The sequence below is a fragment of the Lolium rigidum genome, chromosome 3 (genome assembly GCF_022539505.1).
Source record: "Lolium rigidum isolate FL_2022 chromosome 3, APGP_CSIRO_Lrig_0.1, whole genome shotgun sequence".
Lineage (NCBI taxonomy): Eukaryota > Viridiplantae > Streptophyta > Magnoliopsida > Poales > Poaceae > Lolium > Lolium rigidum.
Genome location: NC_061510.1, coordinates 152,041,380 through 152,056,099, shown reverse-complemented (window position 1 = coordinate 152,056,099; position 14,720 = coordinate 152,041,380). Strand labels below are relative to the sequence as shown.

The 14,720-nt window shown below is 44.7% G+C and overlaps 2 protein-coding genes and 1 non-coding gene across 4 annotated transcripts; all 3 read right to left on the bottom strand.

Annotated features, from left to right (window-relative positions):
* Window positions 1–357: 357 nt before the first annotated feature.
* LOC124698437 (RNA-binding protein CP29B, chloroplastic-like) lies at window positions 358–2,345 on the bottom strand. Its single transcript, XM_047230924.1, has 4 exons — window positions 1,959–2,345; window positions 1,445–1,546; window positions 782–1,150; window positions 358–680 (listed from the first exon to the last, which is right to left on the bottom strand). Exons 1-4 carry the CDS (start codon window positions 2,283–2,285, stop codon window positions 615–617), a joined length of 864 nt encoding a protein of 287 aa, XP_047086880.1. The 5' UTR covers window positions 2,286–2,345; the 3' UTR covers window positions 358–614.
* Window positions 2,346–6,407: 4,062 nt separating this feature from the next.
* TRNAI-AAU lies at window positions 6,408–6,481 on the bottom strand. The gene has a single exon. It is a non-coding gene; the product is annotated as a tRNA-Ile (tRNA).
* Window positions 6,482–8,786: 2,305 nt separating this feature from the next.
* Window positions 8,787–13,385, bottom strand: LOC124702511 (RNA-binding KH domain-containing protein RCF3-like). Of its 2 annotated transcripts, none has more exons than XM_047234656.1 (8): window positions 13,330–13,385; window positions 11,542–12,117; window positions 10,379–10,801; window positions 10,032–10,289; window positions 9,680–9,946; window positions 9,530–9,588; window positions 9,273–9,345; window positions 8,787–9,176 (listed from the first exon to the last, which is right to left on the bottom strand). In XM_047234656.1, exons 2-7 carry the CDS (start codon window positions 12,112–12,114, stop codon window positions 9,297–9,299), a joined length of 1,629 nt encoding a protein of 542 aa, XP_047090612.1. In that variant the 5' UTR covers window positions 12,115–12,117; window positions 13,330–13,385; the 3' UTR covers window positions 8,787–9,176; window positions 9,273–9,296. The 2 variants fall into 2 exon arrangements, with proteins under 2 accessions (XP_047090612.1, XP_047090613.1); XM_047234657.1 differs by having other exon boundaries at window positions 8,787–9,171.
* Between the last annotated feature and the right edge of the window lie 1,335 nt (window positions 13,386–14,720).

Here is a 14,720-nt window from a genome sequence, read left to right as displayed (position 1 = left end):
CGTACTCATGTTTGAGGCCCACTTGTTACTTGTTCTCACAATCAATGGAGGACAAAGTTTTAGACCCTGGTCTTGAACTTGAAGCTAGTACAAAGATTGATCTGATGATCTCTACTGGCAAGTAATATGATTAGCCATTATCTGGTTTCATTTTCTATAAAAAGGTGGTTTTATGAATCTTAATCTTTGGTGCTGATGCATCATCGTGATGCTACTATCATCTATTTTTTCACGCTAGTCCAATATATGAACTTCGGCAGAGTTGGCAATGGTATAGGACTCCAAAAGAGAGTAGTCATGCAAGTGACACCATTAAGGGACTCTGACAACCCTTTTGACAGAGTTGGCAAGGGCAGCTGAATCTGGAAACCCAGATGTACAACTTTGAATAAACGAAACACTTACGAAGAAGGCCAGAAGGAATCTGATGGCTGAAGGCCAGAAGAGACCTGATGGTTTCCAACGCATACATATCTCTTTAACAAACAAAATCTTTTCCAACCATGCGGTGGAGAAATTACAACTAGAATGGATAATAATGAAGAACAATCCTGACGATACTATAGTTCGTATTCTGGACTAACCACAGGATTAACATCATCTAAAATAGGATTTCAATATTCTCGCCTGGGTTGTCTTGCTTCTGCTACTGTAACACGGATCTGCCTCCCATCCAAGTCCTGTCCAACAGTAAACATAAACTCATTTAGCACCACGCTGAAAAATATAATATGCAAAGGCGCAAGGGTGTAAGCAACCAACTAAATGGTAGAAAACTCACAGCGCCATCGAGATTAGATACTGCTCTCTCAACTTCATCACTTGAACCATATGAAACAAAACCAAATCCCCTTGACCTCCCACTCTCCCTGTCATAGATGACTCTAGCCGCCAGCACACTCCCTTGCTTACTGAACAAGTTTTGAAGAGCCGCGTCATCAACATTCCAAGAAAGGTTACCCACATAGACCCTGTTGTCCCCACCGCTAGGACCCCGTGAGGATTGCTGCCTGAATCCTCCAGATTGCTGCCTGAATCCTCCAGACTGCTCCCTGAATCCTCCAGACTGCTCTCTAAATCCTCTTGGTGAGGATTGGTCCCTGGGTGGTGGTGGCCCTGAGTTCACCTTCAAAGTTCTCCCATCAAGTACCTATTTTTAGAGAGAAGGCCAGTCAATAACTTAAGCATACAACTCCACATCCTAGTATAGAAATTATACAATAAGGTCGAGCAACAAAAGCTGAACTAACAAACTCTAAATTTTACTCAGGAAGAAACAAGAGGTTAGTGTTGCAGAAACAAATAGAAACATAACAGCCTGAACCACAAAATATGAACAGTAGAGGATGAAACAGGAGTGAGTAACATTTCTAGCAAGTTCACCTATTAACAAGGACCACACAAGCTTACAAACAATGCTTTAAATACATAAAAGGGAGCTCACATAGCCGTTGAGCTGCTCAACAGCGTCCTCGACTTCTTCGACAGTAGACATAGTCACGAACCCAAATCCACGGCTTCTTCCAGTCAATTTGTCATAGATGACCTGCGGCAATAAAGCAAAGCAGCTCAGCATGCTACGGTTTCGCAATAATCAATCAGAACAGACTGGAACTCTAGAAATTGGCACCCAAATAGATGTTAATTTGGAATTTTAGCAAAGGCGTAGCTTATTAATCAATCTGTGAGCACCTACTTGTGTCCTTAGACATCACCAAACGGTATCCTGAGCACAAACAGGATTTTCGTTCCACAAACTTCCATGTGTCTCAGTGCCCTAGGTAGTTGGAGCTATGAGGAAACATTTCTAAACGTAAGGCGCGTTGTAACTAGTATGAGGCTCCCTCAGCTACACTAACACGCATCATTCCCCGTGAACTAAATGTAAAGCACGCAATCATGTAACCAATAGGATAGCTCTACCAAGAGACATGAAACGGAGCAGGCAATGTATATACCTCAACCATCTCGACGGAGCCGGCCTGCTCGAAAAGCCCGGCTAGCTGTGCGCTGTCGACGCTGAAGGGGAGGTTGCCAACGAAGACCCTTAGGTCCTCGGAGAATTCGGCGGAGGACTCCTCGGCGTCCTCCGTGTCGACATCCGAGGACACGGCCACGGCCAGGGGCGCGAGCGAGTGCCTCCAGCCCGCGGCGACGAGCGCGCGGAGCTGCGGGAGCTTGGAGGGGAAGAACGCGGACGGGGCCGGCTTGGGTGAGGAGGAGGAGGAGGAGGGGAGGGAGAGGAACTGGGGGGAGAGGGAGGTGGAGAAGAGAGTGGCCGCCATGGGTGAGACTGGGAGGATTGGGTCGATGGGGTTTTGGGGATAAGGGTTGGGGTTGGGGGAGAATGGAGGAGCTGAAGTGAGAGGCGAGCCCCGGAGGGGTTTATATGGGTTCTCAAACAGTATCTCTATCTTTTTTCCTGGGAGTATGCCAATAAAATGTAGAGGTTTTCTATAAAAAAGAAAGTTAAGGTTTAAATAAAGGGTGTGACTATTTCTCACCGAGAACTAGCTTCGTTCTCAGTCAGGTGATGTCATTAAATCTTAATTGCAACGCTGAATATCATAAATTATGAAGCAAATCCAACGATGTAAAACTTGACTGAACGTGTTGACACTTGATGCCAAGAATGGGCATAAGATGAACTTTTCACCAACTTATCCAAAGACACCCACCACGAACGGGAAAAAAAAACCAACATAAAAGAGCATATCCTAAGCTAAAAACAAAGCAGCGTTCGACGATTTATGTTTCTGAAAAACAAAAAATCCATAAGGACTCTCCTTATCAATGAACCATCTGAAGGAGATAGATGGTGAAACTTGGTAGATCCCAATAAGACATCATCTTGGATTCGCCGGACATGGCATGCATAGATCTACTGAAGATTAACCTTCAGCGACGAGCATCAAAGGAACGCAACATAGAACCTCCAAGCCGCACCTCTAAATGCGACACTCAGAGCAGAGGGGGCGACGTCGAGGACACTGCCATCGTGTGGATTCGACTCCGGAGCTAGGCTTTCGCCCGTAGACAACTTCCAACACCAACTGAGAGTAACAGATATGCTGACACAACTTGGCGACGCCTCCAAGGAGGGGAGCGACACCCACGGGCATCGTCGTCGTGTGACCTACCGAAGACGGGATGGATTTTCATCTGGATGTCGCACACCTCTATCCCTTCCCACTAGATTGGGGAAACCGTCTATTTTTGTTCACATTGCCGCTACACAAGCACCTCGTTGTTGTAGCTGCACACCTGCAGTCTACCAACAACAGCACGCCGAGATCACGCATCCCATCTTCAACCACTAGTCACCCTAGAGAGCTACTGCAGTACCATGACAACAATCGCCTACTCCCGGCATACAATGATGCAGCAGCAACCCGTGAGGCCACACCTCCTCCTCCTCGATATCCAGCGCCACCACGCCATTAGCTCGCCACAACCATCATGTACATCCCTCTCGCCTCCTAGAAGAGATCTACCGCTCCACGGTGCCTCCCCACCATGCCCTTCCCCTCCACCGCCACACGCCGCCCACTTGACGCCTCTCCTCCGCGCGAAGGAGACCCGTCGGGGGGGCCTCTAGTCCCGCCGCCCTTTAACGGTCGAGAACTGCCACCACCGTTGGCAGCGATTACCAGTGGAAGGGGGTATGGGCTTGCTGGGTTTTGATGCCTACAAAGTCACGAGCGCGAGCGATCCAGAAGGCAGAGAAAAACGGTCTTCACCCGAGTTCAAAGAGTATCTCTATCAAATATTTAAAAGGCTTCTCCCGCAAAATTAACCGTTGTTTTTGGTTTTTGGATAAAAAATAACCCATGAAGATACCCTAAAATGGTCTGGCTCAAAATTTTGTGAGGGTGCAGAAGGCCGTGAAATCCCAAATATAATCGGGACTACCACCCAGATTCCTAGTACGTAGGATCCATTACCTCTCGTTGGTGGGAGGGACTTTCCAGCCCCAACTTTCCAGCTCACGCGCTACCCCAATCAAAGCCTCCCCGAGATTTTGCGCCTCCCGTCAACAGAGGCTCGTCGTGCCACCCAATCCTTGCACCTTCACATTGAAGCGGAAATGGAGGAAAACTACCCCCTCAAAGGAGTCGGTTGCCTTGTCGTCGTTTCCTTCGGGATCCCTCTCGACTATGACGGTGTTGTCTCAAGGACAAGCCCGATCAAAATCGTTATCTCCTGGCCCGGAGAAGGCGGCAATGGCCCAAGGACCTACGTTTCATCCACTACCTACATCAACAGGGATGACTGACGACATTGGTGCGCACAATGTGTTCAAGGAAACGTCAAAGAGGTAAAATTTCGCTCTTTCTCTGAATATGTGTAGAATTGGATCGTATTCTTACTTCCTTTGGTTTTTCAATTGTGTAGCTTCAATCTGCATCCAATAACTACATTGTATTTGAACTTGTTGGAGGAGATTTTTTGTACCCCACTTGACTAATTTTATGTAATCATGGAAGCAGAAGTCGAGGATGTTGGTGAGAATGTAGTGGAAGAAATTGAGGAGGTGTTTGATGCTTCACAGCCGAGTGGAAGAGCAAGAGAAATGAAACTACACATAGATTGAAGACATCGCTTTGGTGAGGGAATGAGACGGTGTCACTCGATGCGGTTGCCGGCAACAAATATTGGCCACGAATCAAGGACAAGTTTAGTCAGATGACCTAATCAAGCCACACACTGAGATCACTCCAACGCCATCATGATGTGGTCAAGCAATGTTGTAGTCGTTCGGGTGGTTGTTTGGATTAAGCGAGGAATGCACCTCCAAGCGGTGGCATTATTGGTGACTACATAGATTTAGTGGCTATGTATATTTTCAAATATTTGTGATGTTGTTTACTATGAATGTGCTCACACTTGCAACTTTTGAATGTATGATGGCATTGCACTTGAAAGGTACACGCAAATGTCAGCATCCAAAGTAAAACCATTTGTGATCCAACATTGTTGGAAACTACATAAACATAGTGAGAAGTGGAGATTGAGGGATCAAAAATCTGATGGAAGGAAGATGGAGAAGGATAAGTTGAAAATTAAAGTCGAAGCCGCAAACTTTAGAGAATTATGAGTTGATGAAGTCAATGAAAACATTAATGGCTAAATAATTGGACGCCAGGTGGCAAAAAGAATCAATAACACAAGGAGGCAAAGTGGCATGAAATCCAAGAAGATGAGAAACCCAAGGCCGCCTATGAGGAGCGAAAATCCTCTCAAGGTGAACAAGGTGAGGGTCGACATCATGGCCGGCGGGAACCAGATCATGATGATGGATCCGAGTGGGATGAAAGCGTTGGATAGAGAGTTTTGGGAGTTGAAAAGAATTGACATCATGCAACGGAGAAGGAAAGAGTTCGGCGGTGCTTTGGTCAGTGGTGGTTCTTTAGCTTGTGGTCGTGCTTTGCCTAAGAGTGGTTCATTTAAATCTAGTGTTTGCTTCGGAGGCACTAGAGAAGGTTACAAGAAAATGGTGAGAGGTAAAAAAAAAAAGCCCGTCGCCAACCCATCACATGCGTCCGTCGCTGAGAGCGCACCCAACGGAGCTTCACCTCCGCGCGAAGAGGATCAACGCGATGCGCCTCCTAGCCCTCCACCTTTGGCGGCCGGGCGCCGCCACCACCACCGGTGCTGATAGTGGTCAAGGAAGTCATGGGAGGGAAGTCTTGTGCTGAGGATGGTGCCCTCCGGAGCCGCCCCCACGCGGGCGACCCGGGAGGAGGGAGGGGGCGGCTGGAAGGAGGGATCCATAATTTTGTTAAATAGTATTGCTCACCATTTTTATCTCTTTTTTATTCGAATTTAGATAAATCACCGACATATTTTTATAGATAAGGGAGTATAAACAACTACGACAACGAGCTTTTGGAAAATAACAGAGAAGAGTACCTATGTTTCAGGCAAACAAGGGACGCGGAAGAGCGGAAATGGTGAATGAAACCTGGGTGCGCGCGCACCCATTTACGAAAAGTTCAAAAAAATACTATTTAAAAGTTTCCAAAAAATGTGAAGTAAATTTTTGCATGTAGATATTATGTTGATACTTACTCGTGTGAGTTTTCACACACAATGGTATTTTTCTGTGAAAACTCACACGAGTAAGTATCAACATAATATGTACATGCAAAATTTTACTTCATATTTTTTTGAAACTTTTAAATAGCATTTTTTTGAACTTTTCGTAAATGGGTGCGCGCGCACCCAGGTTCCATTCGTCCGGATCGCTCTTCTTTTTGAACTTTTCGTAAATGGGTGCGCGCACACCCAGATTCCATTCGTCGGGTCGCGCGGAAGAGCACCTACATTTCAGGCAAACAAAGAACGGGCACTGGGACAGTTTGGGAAGAAAAAAAAAAGAATGTTGGCCACGAATTAAAAAAAATTGGCCCATACAGGTCTCGAACCTGCGACCTTCGCGTTATTAGCACGACGCTCTAACCAGCTGAGCTAATAGGCCTTTGCGATCATATATTATATTGTATGATATATATCAAACTAGTGGGTGAACTCAAACCTAGGAAAAAGAGATGAGGTGAATTGAGATTTATCAAACGTGTAACGCTAATCATGAGATTTGGTGGTGCACTCCTTATGTCAGCATCTTTGTTCTGAGCTCAAATGCCAACGTATCAAACCACCAATACAAAAGGAAAATCCCATTGGCACAAATTTGCAAACCAAAACACCTATGCAAATGTTGTTTTCACCGTGCTCTTCTTATGCATTTGCTAAAAATCCATGATATGAAAGTATATATACTTCTATGTTTATCCCATTACATCTAAGGAGTGTGGGTGCCAACTCGATGGTGCTTGCTGCTCAATGCAAATATCACACGATAAGAGTATCTCTAGCCGATTCCATAAAAAAAAACATTTACTGTAAAAGCGGTTTATGGTTTAGCTTCAAATGTTTTTAGTGTATCAGAGACGACCATGCAACCTCTCTGGTAGAATAGATCCCGTAAAATCGGTATATCTTCTTTCTTGTTTTCCCCTTTGCTCTTTTTTCCCAACCGTAACCTACACAGCAGCCGGCCAGCCATATCACCCATCCTCAACCCTTGCGTCGCTCCTGCTTCGTCTTCACGCCACCCTCATGGCCCCATCCGTGTCACCTGCATGGTCCCAGCACGAGGTTGCATGGCTAGGTCAACTGCACATGTGAGGCTGCGATGAGCAGGTCGGCCTCTCGCGGCCCTGCTCCGCTCTCGCCATGCCTCCGGCAGTCCCGAGCAACAAGCTCGAGTCAATAATGGTGGTGCTACCCTCAAGGAGCTTGAAGTTAGCTGGAATTTTACCATAATTTTGCCAAAAATAGCTAGAATTCACCCCGTGGCGGCAACAGAGGGATTCTCTCCGCACAGGATGATAGGGATTGCCGAAATCAACCTCGGCCCGTGGCAGCGAGGATGGGGATCTCTGGAGCTGGAAATTCACTCCCACCAACGAACCAGTATTTTAATTTTTCGATAAACCAGTATTTTAATGTTTACCAGAAATATTTGCCTCCGGAACTGGAGATACATATCGGAGGCTCGTTTTGAAGCCCACCTTTATAAAATACGGGTCTACCTAGATTACAGATCCGAAATGTACATTTTTGGGTCAACCTAGTTTACAGATACGAAATGTACATTTTTTTCGGTCCAAAACCGTACTATGTCGGTTATTTGAAGATTTTGAAAATAGCTGTTATTTAAAGGTTCTGATAGCAGCTACTTAAAGGTTCTGAAAACAACGATTATTTAAAGGTTTTAACTGGATCAGCTTGAGTTGTTGTAGTCTGAAGAAACAAAACAAATAACGAGAGTCCGATGTTTTCACACCATGTAAAGATTATCAACTTCGGAAATATCACCAATGGCTATGACGGGCCATGGCCAACTTGTCAACCACAGTTGGATCGTGTTTTCGTTGCAAGATAGAAGATTTACTTTGCATCGCTTATACCAAGACATGACCGAAATAGCTAAATCCCAATAACAAAACGATCACCAAAATTAACATCAACATAGTGTGCTCCATTACAAAAGAATGTTCAGCTTCCCCGAGTGATAAAATAGAACAAAAATAAAGAATGTTCAGCTTCACCGTTTGCCCAAGCGATCAAGTTGAGTACAACTAATTCTATGCACAACTAAGAGCAGTACAAACATCTGAGGCACGGTGCAGTACAAACATCAGAGTCGCGGTACAACAGTTGCCCGCTAATGCCTATTTCAAAGAAAGATACTAGAAATATCTTAAACGCTGCAAAGTAGGTCAGCAACGGTCTGTAGCTCCAGGTATTGTGTACGCTCCTGCACCTTCCTGGTTAACAAGAATAAAGAGAAGACTCCAAACACGAAGAAACTAAGAACTTAGAACACAGAGGCCTCAGACAAAATCCAGCACAATATACCCAACATGATAATGCATAATCACAAATTTGCAACTTGCCAATACTCGACTAAGCATCAGCTTGCATGCATGTCAAAGGGCACATTATGATCATGTGTGCTATCTATGGCCAGTTAAGCCAGTTGACAGCTAATCATCTAATAAGTGATACAAGCTAAAGCTGATACTTCAGAGCATAGTTATATACTAGGTAAATTAGATTTTAAAGTAAAAAAAATTGAGCTCGTTGAGAATATTCAGGATTCCAAGTTGTGGGTGGTATCGCCTGATCACTATTCCAGATAGGACACAAGTCTTGGGATACTGTGAACTACTACTTCTAAGAAAGACAATATGTATCAGTGATGAAGGAACACACACTTTTCAAGCAAGGGCCAGTAGCATCTTCTGATTTTTGGATGGCAAATAGGAGAAGTCTCTCACACAAACTACTAAGCAGGTTTCAAGACAGACAAGAAATACAGTCTCATATGTGACTTTCAATACATAGGTTCAGAACATTTACGGCAGGGCCTCACACAAGCCCATAGGAAAATACAAAAGTATTCTACTGGGAAGATAAGATGGATTATGGCATCCAGACAGGTCCTCTTAAGCAAAGCTTCCAGGTTGGGCCATACTCTATGTCATCTGGTTTGGGTAGGGGCTCCAATAAGAAGGCTCCAAACTTCATTTGTCTTGGCTGTTTTCATTAAGGGATTGGGCAGGGGGGAAAGGTGAAGCGGACTGGTTCATCAGAAGAGAGCTGAGCTGGGTTAAATGTGTTTCAAAGGGAGATGTTGTTAGAAGCAAGTATTGATCATCCAATCACTAAACACATGTCAAAACATGGACAAGGAACCATACCTGTTGTATTCGACAACCTGCACTTCAATAACCATAGCGCTTTCCAGATGAAAGATAGGTAGAACCAGATAACCTAATTAAAAACATTGCAAATAATGCCATGTGAGCAAGTTATATATGAAATAAAGGATAACCATACTAACAAAGATCAATGAAGCATTAAGTAGACTTGGCATTCACTAAAGCTTGCACAAACCGATTCTAGACCTAGTGTAGAGCAACATAATGGTGACTTCAACAAACATTGTCATCCTTACCCGCTGCTGCCAGAACGGCCACTGTATCCACTGTAAGCACCATAGCCGCCTCCAGAAACCTATAGAAGGGTTCGATTATATTATCAGATATGAAACCTGACAACCTTCTTGCAGGATTTGCAATTAATATAAATAAAAGGCAAGCTATACCTGGGAGCTTCCATAATTTGCGTAACGGTCAAGAGGAGGCATATCGTCTGATGCATGATACCCACTAGAATATAGATAGTCATGCCCGACAGGCCTATTGTCTCTGCCTAAATACCTAGGCTCATCAGAAACACTAGCAGGCAAAGGATGATACGGGATCACAGGTGGAAAACCTGATAAAGCACCCTCTCTTTCAAAGAAGTTGGCTTTCAGCCTTGTAGTTATTTGCACAAGAGCATGTCTTGCGACATCAAGGTCACCACTTATCTGAAATACAAGACAATTGCAACAGTGAATATTTGCTGTAGCAACAAGTAGTCGTGAAGATGAAGATCAGAAGTCAAATTGTTACCTGGACCATCTCTTCATCTTCAGATGCTACTTTTGGAACATTCTCCTTTGAAAAGATACGTATGTTTGCGCTTGATGATCTTCGTATCTCTGTAATGATTGAACCACCTTTGCCGATCAGGCACCCTATCCGTGATGTCGACACCAACAAACGTGTTGTGTATGATGGCTCCCCTGATTCTGCATCAATTTTCTCACTGCATTTTGGTTGTAAGCGAACTGCAGCATCAATTGTTGGAGAGACAGGATCTTCAAAGAACTGCATAACAACGAAAATCAGAATTAATCAGGACCTATAACTAAATATGAACATGAGAGTTATTGCTCAGGACAGAAGAAAGAACATACCTCTTTTGCCGAAACTGTAATGATGCAGTCATCTTCGGCACCTGAACTATTGACTTGGATAGAAGCTCCAGACTCCTGCCTAAGCTGTTTGATAATTCCACCTCCTTTTCCAATTACACCTCCAACATTTGCTGGGGCACAAAGCAAACGCAAGCTGAACTCTTTTGCAGAGCTCTCCTCCCTCCGTGGTTGGTATATAGAAGGCCAATCTCCCACCATATCGCCTTTGTATCCTCCATAAGGACTAACCATAGAAGTAATCCCAACAACTGGTGCATTAGAGGAACTACCAAGGCGGGAGCCCACTGGAAAGGGCTGGGTCAAGCTGGATGCAAGATGCTGCTGTGACCTAGATGGGTTGTCATGGAGGCGAGATGAGACTTGGAGAAGAGCTTTTCTGACTACCATTGTATCCCCAGATATCTAGTTTTGAAATGATGAAAACATGATTAATATTTATGATTCACAGTTGACAGTACAAAACAATCCAGTATAATATTAAACTAAACACTAAGAAAACTTTTCCGTTGATTTAGTGGACACTCAATTTCCATTTTTAACTTAGATTTACTACTATAAAGATACAAATTGGAGAAGGCAGACCGTCCACCTACACTACATGTTAGATTTTGGCACAAAATTTTGACGTGGCAATAGTTAGAGATTACCTGATTTGGCATTAACGACAAACAACTTTCCTAAACACATTGCAATGGTTATAGTAAGTTAATAATTTACAGATAGAAGCACAAGAAATGGCAACTGCACATAAACAAGTGAAGATTTATTTTTAGTAAAAATTTGGTAAACTACAGATAGAGATATCCTGTGTACTTAGATATAAACTCTCCTATAAAGATATAAAACTGGAGAAGGCAGTCCATCCACTTACACTACATGTCAGATTTGGTACAAAGTTTTGACATGGCAATGATTATGAATTGACTGATTTGACATGTACGACAGACAATCATCCTAAACATATTGCAAGTGTTTTCTTAATCTGTAGCACTGCATGCTTATTGCACTAACTTAGAAATTTACAGAGAGAGATAGAGATATCACGTGTAACATAAAGAACAGGGTAGGGAACACCATGTGCATATAGTAATATGTGTACATGTATTGCAGGAAATAGGTGGGAGAAGTTACTATCAACAAACCTGGAGAAGCTCATCACCACTAATAGCACATGCGGGGAGATGTTCTTTACTAAGCACACGTATTTTTGAACCAGTGTCACTGCGGATTCCCTGGATGATATGCCCACCTTTTCCAATAATGCATCCAATCTGATCAGTTGGCACAAGCAAGCGAACTGTAACTTGACCTAAACCTTCTTCATTTTCCTCGTTCACAGGACCATCATCAGTGGCCAGCTTCTCATGAACCCTGAAGAGAGCATCTTGAGCAGGGCAAACCTTATCTTCAGTATCTTCGATGGTATTAGTCTCCCCGCTTGGGCTAAATATTGTTATGACTCGCTCTTCGCAGCCAGGGACACTCTCACCAATCCTAATCTTAGCTTGAGTTTCATTCCTCAACTGCTTGGCAATTTCACCACCCCTCCCAATTATACTCCCAATTTTCCTAGACACGCAGAGGTAGCGATAGACAGTATCATCTGGACCAGGAGCATAGGTATCATCACCAGGATTTCTTCTTTTGCCACCCCCATTTTCAGCATAATCCGAGTGCCGCTTTCCATGAATGTTGCGGTGCCCAGGCCCAACCATGATCTAAAAGCAGAGGTAGAAAATTCAGCATTTCAGCAACATAGAATACCACCGCAAATAAATACAAACGTAAATACCAATCTGCAGTGCCAATAATAGCATAGCATGTCATGTCGTACAAATATAATTGAGGGAAAGCTTTTATGTTTCATACAGCCTTTTTACATCAAAATCCAACTACCAGGCAGCAGCTATGACTCTCTGGTACCAGATGCATTGCCTGTACCTACATCTGTTGTGTGCCCATGTTCAGACCACTAAACATGGAGCAACCGTTAAAATCCAGAAGGTAGATTTGAGGGCTATTGGGGATTGCCATCAACGCTTAATAAATGCACATAGCAACAACACTCGCAGTTATAAACTCTTACCAAATCGAATACGAAAACTAGTTACATGCTTCGGACTAGAGGACAACCGTTTAGATAACATCTCCGAAGACAAAAACATCCGTTACCGCAAAGAAGATAACGAATTTCGGTCTCTTCAATCCAGAAATGGAATTTCCCCAGCCAAATACAAGACCAACAGGGAAGGAGCCCCGCGGTATTTTAACTAAGGTAGAAGGTGTGAGACACCAAGCCGGAACCGCGAAGCAAGTCAGACAAGTTATTCTGTCCGCAGGATTCAAACTCGGATCAGAGTTGAGACACCGCTGCGCTCTAGCCACTGGGCTATGAGCCCATCCACTTCCCTAACCAATTAGGTCAACCTCTTTGTGGACAGCTAACCACCAACTGAAGAAACATCTTTCTTTCTAGAAAAACCTAAACACAACTATTCCGGTCAGGTGCATACAAGCATATACTGAACATTAAACCGAAAAGAGCCCCATCTCTCCATCTACAGGACATAATATTGTTATAAGAGAGTCAGACTTGTGCAACGAAGGCCCAAATAACCGCTCCAACCATCACTTCGCGGAGCTGCATCTAAAGGAACCGAACCAAAGAACTTCCCCATCAAGACTAGGGGCAGACCTAACTACAGTTGAACACGAATTTCTATGCAAGATAACTGCTTCTAGCAACACTACTCGACCGGGCAGCAAACAAGTCCGCAACAGACTGGATGGATTAGACCTCGCGTATATTGACGGGTTATCTCCGGCTGGAGCTCACCGCGCCAGCAGCCGGGGGCACGTGAACAGATCGGTCACGCGGTGGAAACGAAAGAACGGAGGAGGAGGGGGAGGAGAAGCGGATGAGGGCTCACCGCGACGGCCGCCGGAGAGGAGGTATCAGATCTGGCGAACGGAGACGACGAGAAGAAGACGCTGGCCAAAAAGAAACAGAAACACGGGGGCCGACGCGTCTGGCTAGGGCTATTAAGCGCTTTCCACCCTGGGTAATAAATAAAGTATTGGAAGGCTTTTAGCAAACTTAATTGGAATTGGGCTTATCAGCCCGATACAAGAAAATATGGCAGGGATGTGATTAACAAAGCAAAAAAAAAGCTACTCCGTACAAGATTGATTTTCTCCTCACGGAATCGGAATGGACAGAGTAAACGTACACGGATACGGGATACCACACGATCTTATCTCACCTTGCAAAGCACCGATCTGGAGAGAGGCCCCTGCTTCGTTCACTGCCGTCGCCCCTAAAGTCTTCTTTCCTGCCTTCGCCTCTACTTCTCCGCCGCCGCCGCGTGCAAGCTCGATCGCCAAGCACGATTTCTTCAGCGGCGCCAGGAACGAGAGGAAAGAGGGAGAGGAAAAGAATGGGTCGGTCAGGTGAGGTGAGCGGGTGTTCTTTTTTGTGTTGGTGCATCTCCACCGGGTCGATCCAAACGGTCTATTTCTGTTTAAGACGGCATACGGACAAGTTGGTAGTGGCTTTCTGCATGCAAGGATAGTGCACGCAGCAGCACGATCCATTCGGTCCGCTGGCTTGGCCATTCATTTTAAATTGCAACACAAAAATATAGCAATTGGTAAGCAAATAATATGACAAAAATATATCATTACCCTCGAGGCAGCGCCAACTAGTGGCATGTTTCTCTCCAATGTATAAAATAAGACAATATCTTACAATTTGTTCCAAAATGGCAAGTTTCACCAAAAATGTGGCTACTTTCACCCAAATGACATTAATCTATGCCGATGTGCTTCAAGCATCGCGAGCAAGGATCATCTTATGCTTCTTCTCAATCCAAGTCCTTTGCACGGGATCTGGTTCTCCTCGACCATGATCTTGACTTCGCCTCCAAGACCTGGCATCGGCATCCATGAGCCTTGCCTTGGTTTCGGCCTTGATGAGACTACACTTCGCACGGGCCTCTTCCACCTCAAGAGCTCTCGGTTGAAGATCAACAAAGCTCTTCGCGGTTGCCTCTTTCTCTTTGCGTTGCCTCTGTTCCCTCTCTGTGATGGCCTCTTCCTTCTTAACCATCAACTCCCTCAAGGTCTCTTGGAAACGCCAATGAGGAAGTTTGACGGTGCATGTCGGTCTCGATTGCCTTGTGGCCGATTGGCAGTTTGGCACGGTCGTCGCTGCCTCCCTCTTGGGTTGTATCGGTGCCTAGGATTTACCCATTGTAATCGAGGTCGATGGTACCGTCCATTGACGAATTGTCATTGCCCTGCTTCTTCACGTTCTCGAGTT